We start from the raw sequence: 22,618 nt of genomic DNA, 5'->3' as shown, positions 1-22,618 counted from the left end.
TGTTTTTTGGTAAAGCATTTTATGTCTGGGTAATGGATTTGTACATCAGTTGCAGCCTGTAACATGGCTAAGTGTTCTGATTGACAGAACACCCACGTTCAGACTTGTTTATTTTTTGATAAGGAAAATGCCAGTTAACTTAGTCCATATGTGCTCTTCAACAGGATGAAGCTTATTCACATGTAATGGACAATCATTTAAAAATATAATGACAAGGATTATAAGAACAGTAATACATATGAAAATTAGATTTTTCCTTTTTCCTTTTCACTTAAAATTTTTTTAAAAGCATTGAAGTGCTAACTTTATCAATTTTTTAAAAAAAATTAACAACCCCATTACTTAAACTTTTCACATCAGGCCGTTTTATTCTTATTTGAAGGAATAGAAATTTAAAAATATAGTCAGTTTGCAAAAGATAGTAAAGTTAAATAAATACGTAAAGCATACCATTCATATAATAAAGATACTAGAAGTCTTATGACTCAAGCAAACCAGAACTGGATTCAGAAATTATTACAGAGCCTATTTCTTAAGTTTTGGAAGAAGAATGAAACACCAATGTCTTCTGATGTCCTCTCCGTGACTCCTTCTGCATAACTGTTCTTGTTGAGAGCTTCTTAATCCTCTGCCAGAAGAATGAATCTGAGCGTTTTGAACAACTGTGAAGGGGCTGAGAGTTACCCTACTTGCAAGTTAACAAGTTAGCTCCCCACAGTTTCATAGATGCTGGCAAATGACATGAGACACCTGGGTCAGAAACAAAGTACTTGTTTACTCACAGCAAGCAGGCAGTAGGAGCTTCATTTGTGAGCGAGTTCTCCTGGCCCAGAAGGTCTCATAGGAGCAATGGAGTGCTGCCCGAGTAATTGCTGGACAGCATCAGAGCTTGGAACCCCTGGCTTGGGGAGACTAAATCTTTTATAATGTACAATAGATAAACCTACTTAACCTTTTCTTAGAAGGGAGAGATTATTTTTATTATACTAAACGGTAAGTAAACTTGCTTCACCTCTGGAGGGAGATGCATCTCTATTGTCCAAGGTGGTTTGTTATTCAAACATCTTCGAAAAGAGAGCCTGAAAAAAAGGGCAGTTCTTCTGCTTACGAAATGTGCAGAAATTCAAGAGACCCACAAAGAATTATCTCCTAGGAAGCTATTTCATTAATGTTTCATATTATGATGCAAATTTGACATTTCTGGTTCTAATGTAAGAATTAGTTACTATGAATTTAATCAGGTACTTCAAATCTGGTGGTTTATCTCTTGACTGGGAATAGGAAGAAGTGGTTAGGAAGCATTACTGTCAATGTGTTATTGTCAGGAGAAACAAGATGATCTGAGCATGTTCATATTGTCCCGGTACTACAGAATCTGTATTAGTGCCAGCACACAGTAGGTGCTCAAAAAATTATTAAGTGAATGTGTTTTAAGAAATATGACAACTTGGCTAACCTGAAAAATGTCCTATAATGGTTTCTATAGAATACCAATAATGATGTCTAAAATTAGTCTGAGTTTGATACAAGCTGCTGACTGGTGTACAAGGACTACATAAGGGTGGAGAAAATGTGCATACAAAAGTAACGTACAGTAACTTCATTTAATATCTTAACTTTCTCTTAAGGAATTCAAGAGATTCATACACATAATATTATTTCATTTTACTTCAATCTTGAACAATGTAGATATAATTAAATACCTATTAACGAAGTAACTATTATGATATTATACAGAGTTTTACTTAGAAGGGTAATAATTACAGTTGTTTTGCTAAAATGTGAATTAATTTAAACTCAAAGTTTTATTGTAGCAAATAACTATAGTGATTGTTATAAATAAATACTGTAATACGGTTTTAGTATTTTTACCACCTTTCTATGAGATTAAAACCATGCATATTTTACAGAAGAGGAGTGAACAAAATAATGAGGTAGTTAGGCACCGTAAAAAGTTTATCTTTTAAAATTTACCATTTGAGACATATAAAAACATATTGATGTAAATTATATCATATAAGCAATCCCCATCTGAAGCCTTAGCATATCACCAATAACTTACCTTTAAGTATTGTTCCTTTCCATCCCATCCTATCCCTCTGCCCCCTTACAAGACCTAACCACCATCATGAAATTTGCATATTCCTACTACTAAGTAAGGGTTAACATATTCTTTCCAAGTTTTCATTTCTCAGGCTCTTCCACTCAAGGGTATTTTCTCTTTCTTTATTCGTTTATTTGTCTATGGAATTGTGCTAAGGATAAAGTATTCAAAGGCGAGGCAGACACGTCCCTGTTCTTAGGGAGTGCTCACTTTGGCAGGTCATTATGATAGTTTGGGACATGCTGTTGAACTGTTGACATTAGACAAGAATTTGTGGGTTGCTATAGCATCCGAGATTTGTTAGCAGGATCTCATTCCACTAGAGCACATGTGTTTTTCTAGACGCTGTGGCGATCTTGGAGAAAGTCCGGGATGAAATAACAGATTGTCTTCGAATGCTTCAGTCCAGCTCTGAATTTTATTGGCACTTACATATTCCACTGTTTATTTCATTAAGTGAAATCTGTTTCTCTTATGTCCTGTGCAGAACGTGAAGGATGACGGACAGCATGTGTGGCGACTCAAGCACTTTAACAAACCTGCCTACTGCAATCTTTGCCTGAACATGCTGATCGGTGTGGGGAAGCAGGGCCTCTGCTGCTCCTGTGAGTATGTTTGCTCTGCCCAGCTGTCATCACCTCCAGTGAGGAAACCTTGATTTCATGGAATAGTCCTATTTGTCTATGGAGACCTAGGAAATAATCCTGACCCTTCCTGTACCTGTGATTTATATTTCCCTGCAGAATGTTTCAATTGTTTAGGTCACTCTAGTTTTAACTTCCTTCAATTTTGGGAAACCATCCCCTTGGAAAAGAGCTAAGGACATTTTCCAATTTGTTATCCATTTTCTTTCCACTGTGGTTTAATTTATTCATGATTCTCATTTCTTCTGGGATTATTATAAAAATTTCCACTAGTTTCCCATATTTATATCTTACTCATGTTTATCTTTTTTTTTTTTCTGTTAGCCACTCTATATACATTAACTTCTTATAATGAGTCTATTCCTTCAGGTCTTTTAAAAAACAGTTAAATTGGTTGATTATTGATTCACATTCAAATTAAGAAATCACAAGGAATACAAACTAATCTTACACCTCAAGCCCATGATTTTTAATGCTATCATGAAGAAAATCTTCATATATGGTTAATAGATATTGGAACCCAAAGCATTGCCAACTCGTGAGTTGTGGTAATTCATTTCATTTCAGTGTTTATCTTTGCAATTTTCATTCTATTCTATTAGGTAAGGACTGCCCATTAGAATTTGCTAACAGTATAATTAATTATTATTGATTTATAAAAGTCACCCAAGTATTTTTAAATCAACAACATATATGTCGAGAAACTTTTATATTCCCTGATGCCCCTCTTAAAACGGAGGGAATATTGCGGTGTTCTCAGGTAAGTGTCAAGTTCTCCATGGTCTAGCAACTTGTTCATCCATGCCCTTTCTGCTGTGTTTGGAGTTTTTGCAACTGTCAAGCTTATTAGACACATCCTATTTTTATGCATTTATATTAAGTCAAATTTCTTGCCTGGCTTCCATACAGTATATAGTTTTCAGATATTATTTTTAGCTAGTGGCTTCTTTGGTAGTATGTTTGGGATTAGCTTTCTGTCAGATGTATTATTTAACATTAAAAACTGTGTCTTAGTGCCACATTTAAGTGACTTTTTAAAGTGTTTAAAGATTTTTAAACATTTACGTGAAATTGCTGTGTGTCACTTTAGAAGGCAGTTTCTGGTGGCCATGTTTGAAAGGCTAGTTACACTAGAACATTCTTCGTGGACAAAAGAAGTACTTTGTTTTTACAGTTCTATCATTTGTAAGGGAAAGAATTTTTCATGGTAGATTCTATGATGGAAGCATACAAAACAAAATGATAACTCTCAAGTAAGTTGGGTGATGTCATATAGAAAGAGAGAATTTCCCTTACAAATTTTAACTGATTAGTGACGAATGCAATACTGTTAACATTATTGCCAATACTGAAGAGAAGGAAAACTATGTTGCCAAAGGAAATCACAGATCTGGATATTTTGTAAGAATTTTACCATATATATATAGTATAACTATATATACTATATGTATACTTTAGTATATATAGTAATATTTATATATATAAATAGTATGTGGATTGAGTATTTTTCATTCTAATTGCATACAGCAGTTAGTTTTTGTTTTATTGAAAGGGCTACATGGTCATTTTTGATTTAATTTTTATTCCATATATTTATGCATTTAGAATTCTTAATTTGGAACTAGTGTTTTATTAAAAGAGCATCCGTATATGACTTTAAGTTATGTTAGAATTGAGCTATGAAATAATGAAGAATGACAAAGTGTATGTCTTGGTTTTATGTCACACTATACACACACACACACGTGTATGTTTGTATATGTATATATATACATATTTGAATATAAATATAAAATTTTGCATATGTGTGTATATATATAGATATATATATCTATAGATGTATATATATCTGTATCTATCTTATGCTTCCTAGCAGAGGTTGTTCCATTTGGACAAACAGTGCCATGATGGCAGATGAGGGATGAACTTTTACTGAAGGCCTGGCATGTATGATAAAATCTATTCTCTGGAAATAAACTAATCAGCCATTTAAGCTTTAGATAAATCAATAGACAAAATAGCATAAACTCACGGGCTTTTATTCCCAGGCCTGCCAGCTGCTCTCATGCCTATACTTTGTAAAATATAGATCTCTTCCTTCTAGCAAATGACACCAAGCCATTTGGCAGTCATCAATTTGTCTTTAATATTTTTGTCATCTGGGAATTATTGTGAAAAATTTGAGTGAGGCCTGATTTAATTAAGCATTTCCTGCTATGCCATGATAGAGGATCTTGGTTTTTCACATGCATAATACTTCCTGTACTAATTGGCCTTTTGTATTCCATGGTAAAAACAGTCGACTTGGACTTTTCCTTGATGCGGCTGATTGGATTGATTAGGGAGCAGTGGATATGAAATGAGGTTCTGTTAATGTCATTCTTTCCCTATAAAATTGCAATCAGGACCAAGATTAGCTCTGAATTTGTGTACATGTTTCCTTTCAGTTTGCAAGTACACAGTCCACGAGCGCTGTGTGGCTAGAGCGCCTCCTTCTTGCATCAAGACTTACGTAAAGTCCAAGAAGAACACTGATGTAAGTGTGCGGCTGTGCTTGCTTTCTGAGGGTGGCACGTATGGATGCCTCCTCTTACCGCAATGGTCTTGTTCTGTTCTAGGTCATGCACCATTACTGGGTTGAAGGCAACTGCCCAACCAAATGTGATAAGTGCCACAAAACAGTCAAATGTTACCAGGGCCTGACAGGACTGCATTGTGTTTGGTGTCAGATCACAGTGAGTAACGTCAGAAAACAAATCTCCAGCATTTATTCACAATGAAAACTGTGTATCCCATGCTCTCTGAGAGTCCTACCCTGGAAGATTATTCTGAATGTTAGACTAAGTCAGCATAACACCAAAGAGGCTTCTTAGCTCATGTGGCTCCCAAAGGAATAAGGGTCAGAGTCGGATTTGTCCTCCTAGAATCCAGAATTTTAGAGCTAGTGACAACCTTAGAGATGAAAACATTATACATTTTTCAAACTGTGCTCCATGGAGTTCTAGAAGTTACCAGGAAGGTAATCAGAAGCCACAGCTAGGGGTGGGCAATGAGTGTGGAATATTGACTGGGTAGAGCTCAGCTCTTCCTCCACGCCACAACTCTATTTTGGTAGAGTTTTCCATTTTGCATGTTGTAAATTTATTTTAATCACAGAATCTACTGGCTAAAGAAGGGTAGAAAAATGAACAATGTGGTCCAAACTCTTAACTATATAGTGAAGACACTAAGACCAAGAAAAGCTAATCACATTGTTGTTGACCACATGGCTACAAAGATGCAAGTGGGTCCATGTTTTACTACTTGATGCTTTTAAGAACTCACTTTACCCTTCTTCACGACTTGTTATTGCCTTCAGTTAAATCATATCCTGAGGGATAAGAGATATAGATGTAAGTGCTGGTCATTAATGGTATTGACACTTGAAAAAGAAGATGTAAATTGATCTTTCCTGGGAAACTTTAGAACTCTACCTGGTTTGCGTGATTGTCAAAGCCTGCTTCAAATAACTTCTGGAATAAATGTAGGTGCTACCTCTAGTGTTTCATGTTTAATTTCTGGGAATTAATCAAGAATAGCCATTTTTGACAAATAGTATGAAAACATTTATGGGACTGGTTTTTTCCCCCATTTTGTTTGTTTTGCTTTTTTCTTCTCCAGCTAGTATATGAGTCCTCCTGTTAGAGGACAAATTGTTCTTGCTTTTGTGGAAATAAAACAGTAGAGAGCACTGATTCACTTAAACAAATAAGTTTCTCTGTAGTGCCCCTCAAACCCTGCCACCACCATTAAAAATTCTCTCTTAAAGACACAGACATATACACAGGATAATGAGAAAAACAAACTGTGACTTGCATTTCAAAAATACAATTAAGTACTTTTTTTAAATGAACACATTTTCTTCAGTCATTTTCAGCTATTACCCAAACTATATTTACATTTGAAATTTCCTCAATTATGAAAGACAGTTTTCTTTTTTTTGAAGTGTTTGGTTATTATAATAAAATTTCTAACAATGATTTAAATTACACACATGAATTACTTAAGCATATTGAGTTCTAAGTTTTAAGAAGACCACAACTATTTCATTTTTTTAAAAAACTCATGCACATTAAAAACTATTAGTTTTCTTCTGCTAAGCATCTATAAAAATATGGAGTTTTTGTTTCAGATCTTGTAGGAGCCTGCTCCTCTTCTTTTCTCCATATAATGCATCTTTCATTAGCTACATCTTGAATATGAACTGAATTTAGAGAATATCAGAATTTTATTTCTTTTTTTATTTCAAGTTAATTTCCCATTCTTCATAAATTTCAAATGTAATAACTTAGGTTTATTATTTTTCTCTTCTTTTTGTTTATTTCTTGAAATCAAACCAATGTGTTTTAAATGCATACTTAGCTTGAACACTCTAAAAGTATGTATTGCTGCCTCTCCTAATACAAAAGCCTTTAGAGCTTTTAGAATTTTCTTGATTTGACTCCTCTCCTCCTTTCCCCATTTAATCTTCATGAAGTATATCTTTTGCCCTTTCCATTCTGTGGGAATCACTCTCCTTCAAACTACCATTGCTAGTGGTCTCTTATTGGTACTCAAAGCATCCTGAAATTCTTTTCTTGTTTTATATTCCACTTTGTTTTTCTGGTTTTCTTTCTTTTGTTTTAATGATTCCTGTCATCTGTGTCTCCAAAATCTACATTTCTAGTCCAACTACTTACCCAGTTAAACATTTATATTTGGTCTCGAACCTGGCCCTAGGCTTGCAAGAAATGAGGCCCCTCCTTTTACAGGAAAGATGGTACTACCTCTGAATAAACTATGCTCTTCAAAATCTAAGGATTTCATGTCCAAATCAGTTCAAACAATATGCCCCTAACATCTTATTCTTAACTAAAGATCAATGTGTACATGAAGATGATTCTATTTGTCACTGGCAGAATACAGTATAATCTACAAATGTCTTTAAATCCCTGAGTCCTACTTAGGAAGAAAGGCTAATCGGAGAGCACTGAGGGGTTTAAGGCAGAGTCAGAGCAAAATGGTGGCCCTCTTATGAAGCTCTTCCAAGTCCTGAGGCTTCTGGTCAACCTCAGCCTTATTTGCCATAAACCATGATCTCCAGGGGTCCCGTGGTTATTTGGTTCATGAAACAAGACTTGCACAAAGTTTCCATATATCGAGAAGAATGTATAACCTTCTCAAAAGTAACTTCAGCCTCTGTGCACTTTAGATTTTTTTATTTAAAGCAATTATAAGGGCACGTTTATTAATTTATTGATTTTGTGCTTAGGTTAAACAGAATTTATTTACCTCAGGACATTTATGTATTTAGTATAATCTATAGCTTCTTCTTGAACCACTGTATGAAAATTTTGGTGAAAATCTGATTTGCTCTTCACTGAGGTGTACCTACCACTGATTGCCTTTAAACAAACTGAATCTACTTTATATCCTTCTGCTTCCCAGAAAGTACTACTAATATAGCAAAGAGCTAGCAGAGCTGTAAAAGCCATGGGATATGGCACCATCAATGTTGAGCGTTAGGAAGGCCTATCTGAATGGAGTTTGAGAGGAATACATCACAGAGAGAAACGAAGGGAATGAAATTTGGCTTCATTTCAGGGATTTCTCCAAATTCCATTACTTCCTTTTATATATTACTTTTGGAAGCAGCTTGAGTCTTATAAGCCAGACTGACCAGATTCTTAAAATGGTGTGTGTCCAACAACTAAGATAGTAGTTGTGCAAACTTGGGTCAGTTTCCTCATTTGTAAAATGGAGTTAATGATACCTGTCTTGTAGGATTGTTATAAGAATTAAATGAATGAGTGAAAAAAAATTTGGGGTAGATGTGTTTAGAGCAGGACCTCTTCTATAGTGAGTGCTCAGTAATTGACGATTATTAGCAGAGTGAAAACTAGGTAAAATATTACGTGGGGGCACAAAACCCCACCCCTGGCTCGCAGAGGGCACTCCATGAATATTACTCATGCTGTTTCTCTGTCATCTCTGGAAGGATCTGTAGTTGCCCTGTCTAAGTCAGAATGGCACCTGCATGTTCTAAAAGCATCCGGAACCATGTGGTCCTGAATTTCACTCAATCCTAGACTAAGCTGATGTATTCGTATTCACAAAGAGCAATTATTCCAACTTTATCTTTTCTATCAGACATGGTGTCATCATGCTTGCAGTCATTGGAAATAAAGTTAGAAGTCAGTTTCTTTTATTCTTTTCTTTCACCTTTATCTCATATATTCAACCTATCACTGAGCCATGAGATTTCCTCCTTAAAATATCTCTCTCAGATTTGAGTTTTTGTCTCCACCGTTCACAGCCCAAGTGCAAGCTCTTAGCACCTCTTAACTAGATTAGAGTCAGAATCTCTTGGCTTATCTCCCTAACAGAAGGTACTTTTCCTATAATGCAGCCTGCAAACCACCTCCAGAATCATCTTCTGAAAATACTCGTTTGTTATCATATGGCACCTTCAGCAACTTATAATAGTTCTGTGATAATAAATGCATCCTTCACCTCCTCCTACCCCGACCTGGTTTTCAGTTCCTCAAATATCAGACCCAAACCTCAGCCCATGAAGTATATAATATTTCCCAATATGCAAGCCCCTGCTGGAGCTGTGCATATCTGTTGGCAGTACCCTAGGAGGTCCATGCTTACCTGTTCCCCATCATTTTACTCATTCTGTTCCCTTAATGTACCCACTTTAAATTCTAACCACACCTCAAGAACCAAATTAAGTTCCATATCTTCCTTGAAATCTTCCTTGACACTAATATTTCCTTTTTCTGAATACTTTCTGTACTTTTGCTCCACACCACAAGGAAAGACTGAAATGATCTTCAGTGAGGGTTCATGTCTATATGCTAATGTCGTCTACACTGCTAGACTACAATCTGATCCAGCTCCAGATCCAACATACACATTTGTTTTCTCATTGCCCAACGTTCTCGAGGGAGTGCTGAGTTTAGGGGAGGTCCTCAATCAGTTCATTTTGATGACTGCGACACTACTCTTCTTACGGTTAAATATTGAATTTTAAAATTCTATTTTAAAAAATCATCCTGTAATATTCACATCTGCATCAGATACACAAGCAAGTTTAGACAAATAGTTAGATTAAAAGCCCATTTTAACACCCCTTTTTTAGTCAATGTTGTGGCTTCTTAATATACTATTTTGTCATCTTGTAGGTATGAAGTTAAGATCTTAGAACTGAGCTTTGTCTCCTTTTGTGAATTTAACCACTTAAAAAAATAAAAACAGAAAAATCCTAAATAAGAACAGTGTAAACTATCTTGTAACATTTAGGCAACCATATTCCTGTGGTTTATAATTCAGTCCTTTCAGCCAGGCTCAATATCCTCATTGGTTCTCTGTTCCTTCTCTTGCTTACGCTCCCTGATCCTTAGACCCCACTGTTTCTACCTGTTCCTTTCTGCTGTGAGTGTGTTTCCTTGACATTCTATTTAAAACGTGTTGTAATTTGCTCCTGGTTGTAGTAAATTGTCCCTGATCAGGCAGGACTCACCAAGACAGGAGGGTGATATGTTTCTTTTGACAAAAGAAAGACTATATTACGGCTATGAATTATTTACTTTTAGTATCAAGCAAGGCTACTATTTTTATTAAAATATTAAGCTCCTAACAGTAGTGTTTAAATGTTTTTGATGCCTTTCGAATAGAAAGTTTATCTTTGGTAAATGCCAGCATGAAGGCAACACCCTGAAAATGTAAAATGTTAGAGACAAAAGGATGTGTAAACTAACAAATGTTCCTCTAAATCAGGCCATTTAATTTGGTTTTGTTTGTTTGTTTTAGAAGAATGACTTCTGGGGCCATCCCACAGCCAAGTGGTTAAGTGCACGCGCTCCACTTTGGTGGCCCAGGGTTTTGCTGGTTCGGATCCTGGGTGCGGACGTGGCACCACTCATCAGGCTATGTTGAGGTGGTGTCCCACATAGCACAAACAGAAGCTCTCACAGCTAGAATGTATAACTATGTACTGGTGGGGCTTTGGGGAGAAGAAGAAGAAGAAAAAAAGGAAGATTGGCAACAGATGTTAGCTCAGGTGCCAATCTTTTTTTTTTTTAAAAAAAAGAAGAAGGACCTCTTTTTTTTCCTCCAAATTCTTATGAAAATTTATTTTGTAGTTTTCCTCCTTTTATATTCTTAGATTCCATTGCTTGCTTCTCAGTACAAAATCCCCACTCTTTTCTCAACTCTATACATAAATATACACACATGCGCACACACACACTCACATGTTTTCTTTTCCTTTCTAACTTGAGATAGCTTTTTCCAATAAACATAGATCTGGCTCTAAATTAGGTGCTGTTGGAAATTGCCATACACTCTGAAATTATTTCCAAGTGTTTAATTTGCTTCCAGGAAAATCTGATTCATATTTTATGAGTTTCCTAGATACGGGACTGATTCCCTTAACACGAATGAGAATTTCTGTACATATAATAAATTAATGACCCAAGGATCTCTATGCCTTATCCTTAAAAAATACAAAGATAACTGTGAACAAAAATGAAAACATTTTAAAAAAGGTAACAATTCCTTTTCTCTGGGGCTCCATTGGCCACTTTACTGAGGAAGCAGGATTCATCAATGCTCTAGTTTATTTCTATTCTTGATGAGGATCTTCGTATTTATGCCTGCACTAACTTGGGATCTGAGTTATCTTTAAGACAATTATCAGCCTTCGACATCTTACTGACATTGAGCAGGACTCAGCTGTGTCTTATTCTTATATCCTTGTCTCTAAAATGTCACGTTTAAGCAACTTTTTTTTATTGCTGATTATGTTCACTTTTTCTTCCTTTTTAAAGTTTTATTGAAAAGTATACATGCATCAAAGTATAAATGTCCTAAGGGAAGAGCTCAATGAGTTTTGAGCAAATGAACACACATGTAATCAGCACTTGATCAAGAAACAATATTACCAGTAACCTAAGATATTTTGAGGGGTGGCGGGGGCTGTTAAATTCTATTACACGGTTTCTATTTTGTTAATATTGCTTTTTTTTAAATAAACTTTATTTTTAGAGCAGTTTTAGAGTCACAGCAAACGTAACTTTCACTTTTAATCTTGATAAATTATCCTGAGCACTATGAGTATTTTCTCATTGTCTTTCACATTTTGTCTTTTTGTCCTCAACTATATTTCTGAGCAGTATGGTGAATAAACCAGGCCTGCTATACAAATTTGACTCACAGTTTCTAGACTGATCGGTAGTTCCAACATGACGTCCTCAACTTTGACACTTCTTTCTATAAACAATGTCATGAGGTTGATGGCCACTCAAATATATTTTGCAGCTGCCTGATTCCAGTCTTAGCAAAAGTCTAAGGCATCCTTGCTCAGTATCAGTTAATACAGACTTCTCGGATAGGAGAATTTTCTTGCACTGTGTGTCCCTGTATCTCTGAGGGTGATATGGTTACCAACCTTCCTACAGACCCTGCTACATGCATATCTTCCTGTAGGACTCTGCCTTGCAGCTGCCTACACAAAACTCAGAGACGTGGGCCACATGGCAATCGAATTGGAAAGTCCCCTGCTAGTTTTATTTAGCTCTGAAGAAATCACTATTTTATGGGACAAATTGCCGGTACCTATACTCTGAAACCCTCAGACTCAATAAGAAGAGTTACCCCTACACACACACTCTCTTCAGCTCATCAATTCTGATTCTCCCTGAGTCCTCTGTTCTTTCTTTTTGGCTGAGAAACTAGCCTAAAGGCCAAAAAACTGTCATTAAATTCATTTTATTGTTGCCATCTCTTTTTACATCTGGTAACCCTCAAATAACTATAGTGAGAGATTAGTCATCCCTTACCATATCGGTTGCAAATTGTTAGAAACACATGGAATGGAGGCCTGGAGGCGGCTGGGGCCTCAAACTGAGCATCTGTGGTCAGTGCTGGCAAGAGCGCCTTGCCTTCCTGTCCTTTAAAGTCACACGCGAGGCTTTCCAAACTGCAGGCAATAGTAAATTCAATGCTTTCTCACTCTGTGCACCCAGGGATTTTTATCTGGGCTCTTGCTATGTGTAGAGGCTTCTTAGAGTCTGCATTCTCAGTTTTAAAAAGGTTGTGTGGGACCAAAAAGCAAAAGCTTTTTCTCTGTGACCCCGTGGCACGGAAGAGTCTTAAGACACATAGTCTGTCTTTGGTTTTGGTTCAGTTTTCATGGTGATTGGTGTATTCGTTTCCCATGGTTGTCATAACAAAGCACCGCAAAATAGGTGGCTGAAAACAACAGAAATTTATTCTTTCAGAGTTCTGGAGGTTAGAAATCCAAAAATCAAGATGTCGGCAGGGCCGTGCTCCCTCTGAAGGCTGTAGGGGAGAGTATTTCCTTGCCTCTTCCTAGCTTCTGGTGGCTGCTGGTAATCCTTGGTGTTCCTTGCTTCAACTGCACCTCCAGATTTCTGCCTCTGTTGTCACAGGGTCTTATTCTCTCCGTGTCTGTCTGCAGGTCTCTCTCTTCTTTTTTTTTTTAAGATTGGCCCTGAGCTAATATCTATTGCCAATTGTTTTTTCTTCTTCTCCCCAAAGCCCCCCCAGTACGTAGTTGTATATTCTAGCTGTAGGTCCTTTTAGTGGCGCTATGTGGGACGCCACCTCAGCATGGCCTGATGAGTGGTGCTGGGTCTGTGCTCAGGATCTGATCTGGCCAAACCTTGGGCCACTGAAGCAGAGCGTGTGAACTTAACCTCTCGGCCATGGGGCCAGCCCCCAGATTTCTCTCCTCTCATAAGGACACCAATCATTGGATTGGGCCCAACCTAATGCAGTATAACTTTATCTGAACTTGAATACTTTTGCAAAGATCTTATTTCCAAATAAGTTCACATTCACAGGGACCAGGAGGTAGGACTTCAAAATAACTTTTGGGGACCCAGTTCAACCCAACACTTGATAATCCATTATCTCTAAATCCAAAATTCCAGGGCTGTGATTTATTCTAAGAAAATTGACCGTGTCCAATAAGTTAATAATATATTTAAATCAGTCACTAATTTTATTTTGAGGAAACTATGCATTTTCATTTGCCAAATCAGAGTATTCATTTATTTAGTTCTGTTTTGCATGTGGCTTCAACTGCTTCTTTATCTTCAGTATCTCTTGCCTCTTGACAAAGATCAGCAGTGTCTGATAAGAAGATTAAACTCCTTTTTTATAAGGAGTTTACATGCCACTGAGAAGCAGACCTGCTAATTATGGATGAGTGTGTAAAGGTACTTTTGTTTCTGTAATGTGGCCTAATGTGCATTAATTACAGTACAAGTAGCCTTAACTCCAAGGTAGGGAGTTAGCACGACAGATGTTTTAGATTCAAGGACAGCAGAAATACTTCTTTAGTAGAGTTCTATCACCAACAGTAAATCAACACTCATCAGACTCCTATGCTTGCTTGCTAATTAACTGTTACGAAGGTAAGTTTGTTGTGGAAGAATGTAACCATGACTTAAATGGGGTGGCTTTTGGTTCAAAACTGAAAAATGATGCAGCTCCTTCTTTTTTTTGAAACAGATATGTTATTTTATTAACATGTATAATTTTTCTAAAGTATTTCATATTAAATTGATATGGACTAAGGGAGGGAGAAATCCCTTTAAACAACTATAACTTTAGCAAATCTGTATGATTTCAATAAAAACTATCATCTCAATTTAAAAAATCACTATTTAATGCAGTATGTTGTAACATTTTAATTTAAACTTGTGTCCAGCGTTGATAAAAATATCGGTTTAGGATCATACATGTTGAAAATTAAATCACACATCTTATGATTATACAGTAACAACGTAGAGCTGATAAATATAATATAAAGATAAATTTTTATAATCATAATCATCTTCTTATATTTATATCCTGCTCCTACTGAGATGAATCTCTGGTTACATTTACATATTGAATTACAAAGTTAAAACTAATGATGGGATCAATTATGCCCCATACTGAGCTGTGCACTTTGGAATGACTTTGAGAAAACAGGAGGGTCAAAAAAAAAAAAGCATCTACAGTACACAGTGGTTTCAAGATTATGCTAACAGATAAGCAAAGGACAATAATGTGAATTGGACTGTAATGGACAATAATGCATATTTGTCAAAGAAATCAAGCTTTTTTGGTGTAAAATCTGAAGTACGTTTTTTATATAAACAGTTCTGAGAATTAGAAAATATATAGGTTGGGTCATGGAAGTTACTAAATGGTTTATTTAAGGTAGATATATAACAGCAAATGTAATATGAATCCTTTTATGATCCTGTTTGTTTGTTCTTGTAATTCTTTTATTGTCGTTTTAATGTATTTGCTGTATCTCAGTTGAAATATAATCTGGCCCATGTTTGCTGTTGTCATGCAAAATTTGATAGTGTCCTCTTTCTCCTTTCCTAGCTGCATAATAAATGTGCTTCTCATCTAAAACCTGAATGTGACTGTGGACCTTTGAAGGACCATATTTTACCACCCACAACAATCTGTCCAGTGGTACTGGTGAGTTTTTCCTTCTCATCATTCTGCAAAACTTGGGGTTTCTGTGACTTACTGGTACACTGTACCGGTAAATGCTTCTAAAGCGAATTTTCCATTGATCGAGGCAGAACTCTATAGACCTAAAATACCTCATTGCTTCAGAGAAGAGACACCTTGGCTCACTATATTTCCTTTTCCTTCATGGCATAGTAACTGTTTTAGTAAGGTATGCTCTAACTGAAGCTGACTCAGGTTTCATCACTTAGTCATGCTGGACTTACCAGAAATCATATAGACAGAATACTGCTACGTTTTACATGTTTTATAGATCTATCTTCCCAGAATAATGAAGTTATTCTTCTGGGCAATTTTGCTGGGGATGCACATTATATATCTGCAATGTTGAGGTCTCTAATCTAGGTCAGAGGCTACCTATAAGGAGGACACATACCTTGAAGAAAGCTGTGCACTGCCATTAGGCGTATTTTATTTTTTATTAGTGACCAATAAATTTAAGTACCTGCAAAATAATTCCTTAATTCGATAAATATACAGGTGAAGAATGCATGAGTAAGGTAACCCTGAAAAAAGCAAACCTTGTTTGAAAGAGAAACCGATATTCAAAGATAATATTCATATTACGTTTCAAAATTCAAATTGTTTCTAAAGTGAAATGGTTATTTGATAAAACAAACTATTTTATATCCATAATGCAGTTCTCATTTTTAAAAACAACATGGAAATTAAGTGGCTGGAACTTCAGTTTGATATAATAAAAATACAACAACTAAGAAATGTTAGACAAATACTTTTCTAAAGGTCAACTTAGAAATTAATCAAATTACTCAATTTGCACCCACTTATGATTCATTTTGTAATTATCTGTAAAATACTGGTTGTATTTTAAATGCCTTTATTTAAAAAATTATTTAAAATCCTCCATTTCCTCAAACTACAAATATAGAGCCAAAGAAAATACCTCCACATTGCTGATTATAGCAATAGCTAGCTCTAAATTTCCTTTCTTTAGGTAAGATTTGTTAGACATCCTGTAGTAAATAAGCTTAATTAAAAATAATGAGAGCCATATAAAAATACTATACCTTTTAGATGAATTTTGGTATTATTTTTATTCTTAAAGAGAAAGGACTTGTAGGATTTTTGCATAATTTCATTCTTTTTAAAATGTATAGTAATTTTATTGGTTTAGATGCATCCTTGATCTCAGATTTTAACTCTAAGAAGAAATCTATTGTGTCATCCTGCCATCCAGCAGTCTGTGTAAACCTATCTCAATTCAGTGAGTCAGGGGACTACTTATGACAACCTCTGGTCACATAAAGTCAAACATGAGATAGATTCTTTTTATTATTCTATCCTTTCTTTCTTTGAGAAAATCAAAGCTAAAGAACATGTGTTACACGAATATTCTTGCCTTCTAACAATCTTGCAAACCTTTTCGTTGCTTTTTTAGACACTTTTGAGTCTGAAGATTTATTTTCAATCATTAAATCTTCCTTCAGTTTTAATCATTTGAATCTCAACGTTTGCTGTTTTATCATTTCCTCAGCGCTATCTCTCTGAAATATTAGGCACTATTGACTACCTCATCCTTCGCAAATGTCTACCTTTCATTGACTTCCATTATAGCACATTCTCCTGATCTTTCTGCTGTTTCTCTGGATACTTCCTTTTAGCATCTTTCCTGGCTTTTCACGACTTCAGCCTGCCCCACATTGGTGCAACCCTGTGCTGTGCCCTCACATGTCACAGCTTTCCACTCTTAACATTCTTCCCAGTGGGATCTTGTTTATTTAGTTGATTTCATTACCATGTTAATTTATATGAAGCTCATCTTCCTCTTTTCAATCTCAAACCTATAAAGCTGCAACCTGGAGGTCTCGTGTTGTTTTACATGCCCAGTGCATCATTATTATTTAATGTATTAATGATAACTTTTATTTATTGAGCATGTATATTATACCAGCTACTATGCTAAATGTATTAATTAACTCATTTAAAAAGCATTTATTGAGTGTCCAGTATGTGCCAAATAGTATTATAGGTAGGGAGAGAAACAGTAAAAAGCTAAATCATAGAGTTTTTAGAGTTTTTGTTCTATTGGGATGAAATAGGCAATAAACAATGTAGTAAGTAAATTATTTATTAGAATACTGATTGTATTTTAAATTTAAAGCAGGAAAAGAAGAGAGGTAATGCTGGAGCTAAAATTATAAAAGAGACAGTCAAGAAAGGTTCATCAGGGAGATAGTCGAGTGAAGAGTTGAGGGAGTCATCCATGTGGCTATCTGGGGACAGAATTTCACAGACAGAGTAGTCAGCAAGGAGGGCAAGGAAAGACTCCAAGACCTAACATATCTGAAGGGCATCAAAAGAAGTCGTGTCTGGACCTGAGTCTGCAGGAGGAAGAACAGACGAGAAGGTCAAAGATGTCATAAGATTTCATATCGTGTAGGGCAATTTAGGCCAGTGTAGCTCTTACAATAAAAGATCTTTAGCTTTTCTTCTGAATGAAGTTGGAAGCCATTAGAGGATTTTGACCAGAAGAGGGAATGATCTGACTTACATTTTTAAAAGAATAATCTAGCTTCTGTGTTGAGAGGGCAGTAATGGAAAAAAGATATGACACTTTGATTTTTCTCAGAGAAGTGGGACACTCAGTCATTGCTGAGAGTAAGAATGGTAGAAGGCATATGAGCAGTTTAAGGATTAGGAAGAAGTTTCACAACAGTCACCTGGGAAATTGGAAGCTCCATGGATCAAAGAAATATGATATGATTGCCAGGGAATAATGAGCAGTCACTTAATCATACATGTAGAACAAGACCAGTAAGCTTGGATGAGTATATTTCTCCGAGCACATTAGGTCATGTTTCCTCAGTTATATTGTGGCTCTAAAAGTAGAATAGGCATAGCCCAGTCTTAAGGAGACTGTTTTGCCCAATGTGATAAAAGGAGAGAGTAGCAAGGGAGTTAAGAGGGTATGCAAGGGAGTGACTATAAGGATTGACCATGGAATTTAAGCTGAGAAATGAGGGAAGTAAGGACATGAAGAGTGAGGCACAATAACAGATGTTAAGAACAATACCTGGTGAATTACAGCGGAATCAAAGATTTTTGGAATCAAGGTTATCGGTGTCAGGTTACAAGAGTGAGTGAGGTAATGGTTGAGATTATGAAGGGGTTGCAGTTATCAGTAATAATATGTATGAATTAACTTAACTCATTAACAGAGAGGTTAAGTCTCCCATGTCACATGGCTATGAAGTGACAATCCAGGATTGGAACCCAAGAAGTATCATTCCAGAGCCTGTGCACTGAGCTCATCATTCTCACCCTTTCACCAAATCCCAATATAGGCCTTTTGCTATTTGTCTTATCTCAGTGACTAGAACCTTCACCTAACTATCCCAAGCCAGAAGCCTAAGAATCATTGCTGATGCCTCATCTTGAATATCAAATTAATCATTAGACAGCCTATTCTAATGTACTTACTCCTTCTCTTTTCCTTAGCTCACTGTAAGTCTCCTATGTCACCCTTACAAATTGTTCCCCAGAATTGATCTAATAGCATCCTTACTGAATTGCCTCCTTTCAATGCATCCTCCACACTGCTTCCTGGATCTACTTTCAAAAATGCAATAAAGTATTTTTCTACTTAAATATTTTAAAATATTTTCAGAAATTCCCTATTTGAATTCCAAACTCTCTGGATTGGTAAACACAGCTCTTTAACAGGATCAACCCACCCAATCTCTCACACACCACCTTCCACGCTAGAAATCAAGGATTACTTGAACTACTTGTAATTCTCTAAGTACACCTGCTCTCTAAAGCCTTTGGGGTTTTGTATATGTTAATAAATCAGCCTAAATCACTTTGCTTTAAAATTCTCTCTGCCTTCTAAGTAGAAATTAAAGGTTACTTTCTTAGCATGGAATAAGTGCATTGACTATTAAAGCCATTAATGATTTAAATACTAATACCTTAAACAAATTAATAAAGTTGTTCTGCACACAAAAGTGCTTAATCTTTTCCCACTGATGGGCTCTGAGACTTTCCAGTTTGTGAACTCTCATTAACTTCCCAGGAATGAGTTCATACAGCATCATCCACTGTAAATTTTTACGTTTTTGTTTAAAGAAAATTGTTAGTTCTCAGAAATACTATAATCTTGTTTTGTTTTTTATTCTTCAATAACAATTTCCTTCTTAAAAAATTGTAAGTCTCAGTTTCTCATGATAATGTTCTCTAAGAAGGGCAGATGAGGTTCAGACTCAGTTATTACAAAATGGTCATCATTATCATTTCTATCTCATTCTAGAAAATATGAAATGGAAAGCCTAAGACATCTAGTTTTATTGAGGTTCTTTTTCCCCTTGCCTTTGATTCTGTGGTCAGGAATTGGTTATTGAATGAGCAATATAAACTCCATATGGATCCCTAATTCCTGGTTGAAGCATCCTAAGGAGATACTACAAGGTCAAGGTTCATAGCAGCAGTCTTCTGATATTTTACAACATCTTTTCAGGTGTTATTTTTATTTATTTATTTATTTATTTATTTATTTCAAATTTCTGTACCACTCTTCTCGCCTTCTAAACCCTCCTTAACACTTGTTATTAACTTTAAGTTAATCATTCAATAGATATGTGCTCAGCTATTATGGACATTAGCAAGGTCAGCATCTTCTTTGCACTGATGACTTGCTTTTATAAGCATGCATTACAAATGGCTTCCACAGATAATTGGTCTTCATAGTACTTATTGCCATAAAAATGGATTAAAACCAGCTACTCTGAAATTAAAATCGAAAGGTAACCAATGATTCCATACGTCAAATATAATCGCTGTTTTCTGGAGTTGCAGTTGGCACCTAGCATATTTTGAGAATACTATCAAAAAGCTGCATTGCTTAAAGTTTACCAAAATTTTTCAATGACTGTGTTTAGGTACTTATAATGCTTTCTTTGATAAATTTTCCAGCAAAAAATGTTTACGATGACAGTCCATTTACTGCCATGTTGAAGATAATTCACAACTGTTTACAAAGCTAGATTTCTTGAAGGTCTTCCCCCATCTCACCTTTGAACAAATGGAAAGTGAATCTAATTTATTCAGTTGGGACTCTCAATCAGCTTCTTAATTTCTATTAAAGGCCCTTAACCCTTACCCATTGATTGACAAAACAGGTACTCTGTCTTTAATGGGCTCCATTAAATTCATTCTTGATTCTTATTTTAGATCACACTCAAAAATCTCTGCTGTGCAATCCCAGTCGAAGTTACAATGCTGAAAGTTGCAATAATTTGATATGGAACATGGCCTGATAAGCATGCAACCCACGCACTCTTCTATGTTCTAAAGTTTACCCCTAACCCAAGACAGATTGGTTCCATGTTCTTTTATTCCCTCACAGATTTGCTTAAATTAAATTTGGATTCACTCTTATGTCATTAACTGGCATTGAAAAGCATTTAAAAAAAATCATATGAACCCCTCTATTGTAACAAAACAAGGTGTGTTGTTGGAAATGCCTTCATTAACTAACAAAAATCCCTTTAAGGCCTGTTTATCATGGTTTATTATCTTTTTGGGCTCTATGAGTCTTATTACTGTCATGTTTTATCTTCTATCCTTAGGAAGCTTAGGGTTAAATTTATATCCACATTTGACTATGATGCTGGGATACATGTTATTTACTTCTGTGTGCTAGTCTATAACTTTATTACTATCCTATTCATAAATTTCCCTTAACTATAATGGCCTCATTTAGTACTTTAAAAATCTTTTTAATAGTATACAAATTTCTTAGGTCACAGAAATCAAAGGAATAGTCTAGATGGAGTCCCTTTGATTCTTAGAGTAATTTCATAGAGAAAGCTATAAATTTGATCAATTTCTCTAGAGCTATAGTATAGTCTCACATTGATTCTAAATTTTATATGTTTTTTTAATGATCAGGCAAACTGGGTCTCTATGATTACGTGAGTTTTTATAGTGATTCTTCAGTTTGGGTTAAGTTTTTATTCAATTAATTCTGCCACTATCACAAAAGGAGACTTGAGATGTCTCATGAGGAAGTAGCATTTTAAACTTTATGTTTGAACAGCGAAATGAAGCAAATCATCATAAGAATCATTTCTATTATATTTAGCTACACGATTTAATTAGTTTTCTCTATGTATAAAATAATTACATTACTGTTTAAAAGCAAGGTTCTTATGCTCTAAATAAGGAATTAACCATTTAATCATTTTCTGTATCAGTATATATTGCTGAAATCGATCATTTAAAAAGTAGGGATGATATAGTGTTGATTACCTGAAGTTTATTATTACTTTTCTTTAAGTATGATTACTTTGAGTTTATAGCACAGATAAGTATCCACTTTTTTTCTTTTGTTTTAAAGATTAGCACCTGAGCCAATATTTGTTGACAATCTTTTGGGTTTTTTTGTTTTGTTTTGTTTTTTTCTCCTTCTTCTCCTCAAAGCCTCCTAGTACATAGTTGTATATTGTAGTCGTGGGTCCTTCTAGTTGTGCTGTGTGGGACACCGCCTCAGCATGGCCGCTCCCAAGATCTGAATTGGTGAAACCCTGGGCCACCTAAGCAGAGTGCGCGAAGTTAACCATTCATCCACAGGGCCGGCCACTACACTTTTTATATACTAACTGTTGTGACTATATCTTTAAAGTATTTTTAAGATCAGCACTGATAATTAATGTACATTATTTATATACACAATATCTATAGTGCTAGATTCCTACTATTTTTTCTTCTCTCTCCTTCCTTTCTTTCTTCTTTCCTTTGGCTTTTATTAAAGTCACTGGAGCTAAAAATGTAGATAAGATGGTCCTCTTATTTACTGCAATGTAGAGTCTCTTGGTCAAGACAGGCAAGCAGATTACATATTATGGTGTGATGAATATTAACTTATTGAGGTTCTAGTGAAGAGAATCTTCATCCATCCTGATGGTAATTCAAAGAGTAAATGAAAACTTTCATGAAGAAATGATGCTTGAGTTGAATCTTGAAAAGTAAATAGGAACCTGGCCAGCAAATGCAAAGTGAGCTCCTTATGAATTGTCTCAGTGACAAGAGCATACAGAGAGAGATCTCGAAACTGCAAAATGTTTATTAAGACTGTGGGTAAAGGTGAGGCTTGGAGAGACAGACAAGATAAGATCTGTGATTGTGAAAAGCTGACCTGTGTGGTCCAGGAGTTGGACTTTATCCAGAACATAATCGAGATTACATGAGCAAATTTGAGTTTTAGAATTATAATTCTGCCAGGAGTATGATTTAAAATGAATTTAAAGCAAGGAGCAGAGGA

At 35.6% G+C, this 22,618-nt stretch overlaps 1 protein-coding gene across 9 annotated transcripts in view; it reads left to right on the top strand.

Annotated features, from left to right (window-relative positions):
• Nucleotides 1-22,618, top strand: part of DGKB (diacylglycerol kinase beta) — a 675,150-nt gene that overhangs the window by 206,872 nt on the left and 445,660 nt on the right. For all 9 annotated transcript variants that reach the window (XM_070615806.1, XM_070615803.1, XM_070615805.1 and 6 more), the window contains 4 exons: nucleotides 2,592-2,709; nucleotides 5,196-5,284; nucleotides 5,367-5,483; nucleotides 15,184-15,282. In XM_070615806.1, the coding sequence (XP_070471907.1) occupies nucleotides 2,592-2,709; nucleotides 5,196-5,284; nucleotides 5,367-5,483; nucleotides 15,184-15,282 (423 nt within the window). The remainder of the gene's footprint in view (nucleotides 1-2,591; nucleotides 2,710-5,195; nucleotides 5,285-5,366; nucleotides 5,484-15,183; nucleotides 15,283-22,618) is intronic.

This window comes from Equus przewalskii, chromosome 4 (assembly GCF_037783145.1).
Source record: "Equus przewalskii isolate Varuska chromosome 4, EquPr2, whole genome shotgun sequence".
Classification (NCBI taxonomy): Eukaryota; Metazoa; Chordata; class Mammalia; order Perissodactyla; family Equidae; genus Equus; species Equus przewalskii.
The sequence above is the reverse complement of the archived record's forward strand: the minus strand, read 5'-3'. Positions and strand labels throughout refer to the sequence as shown.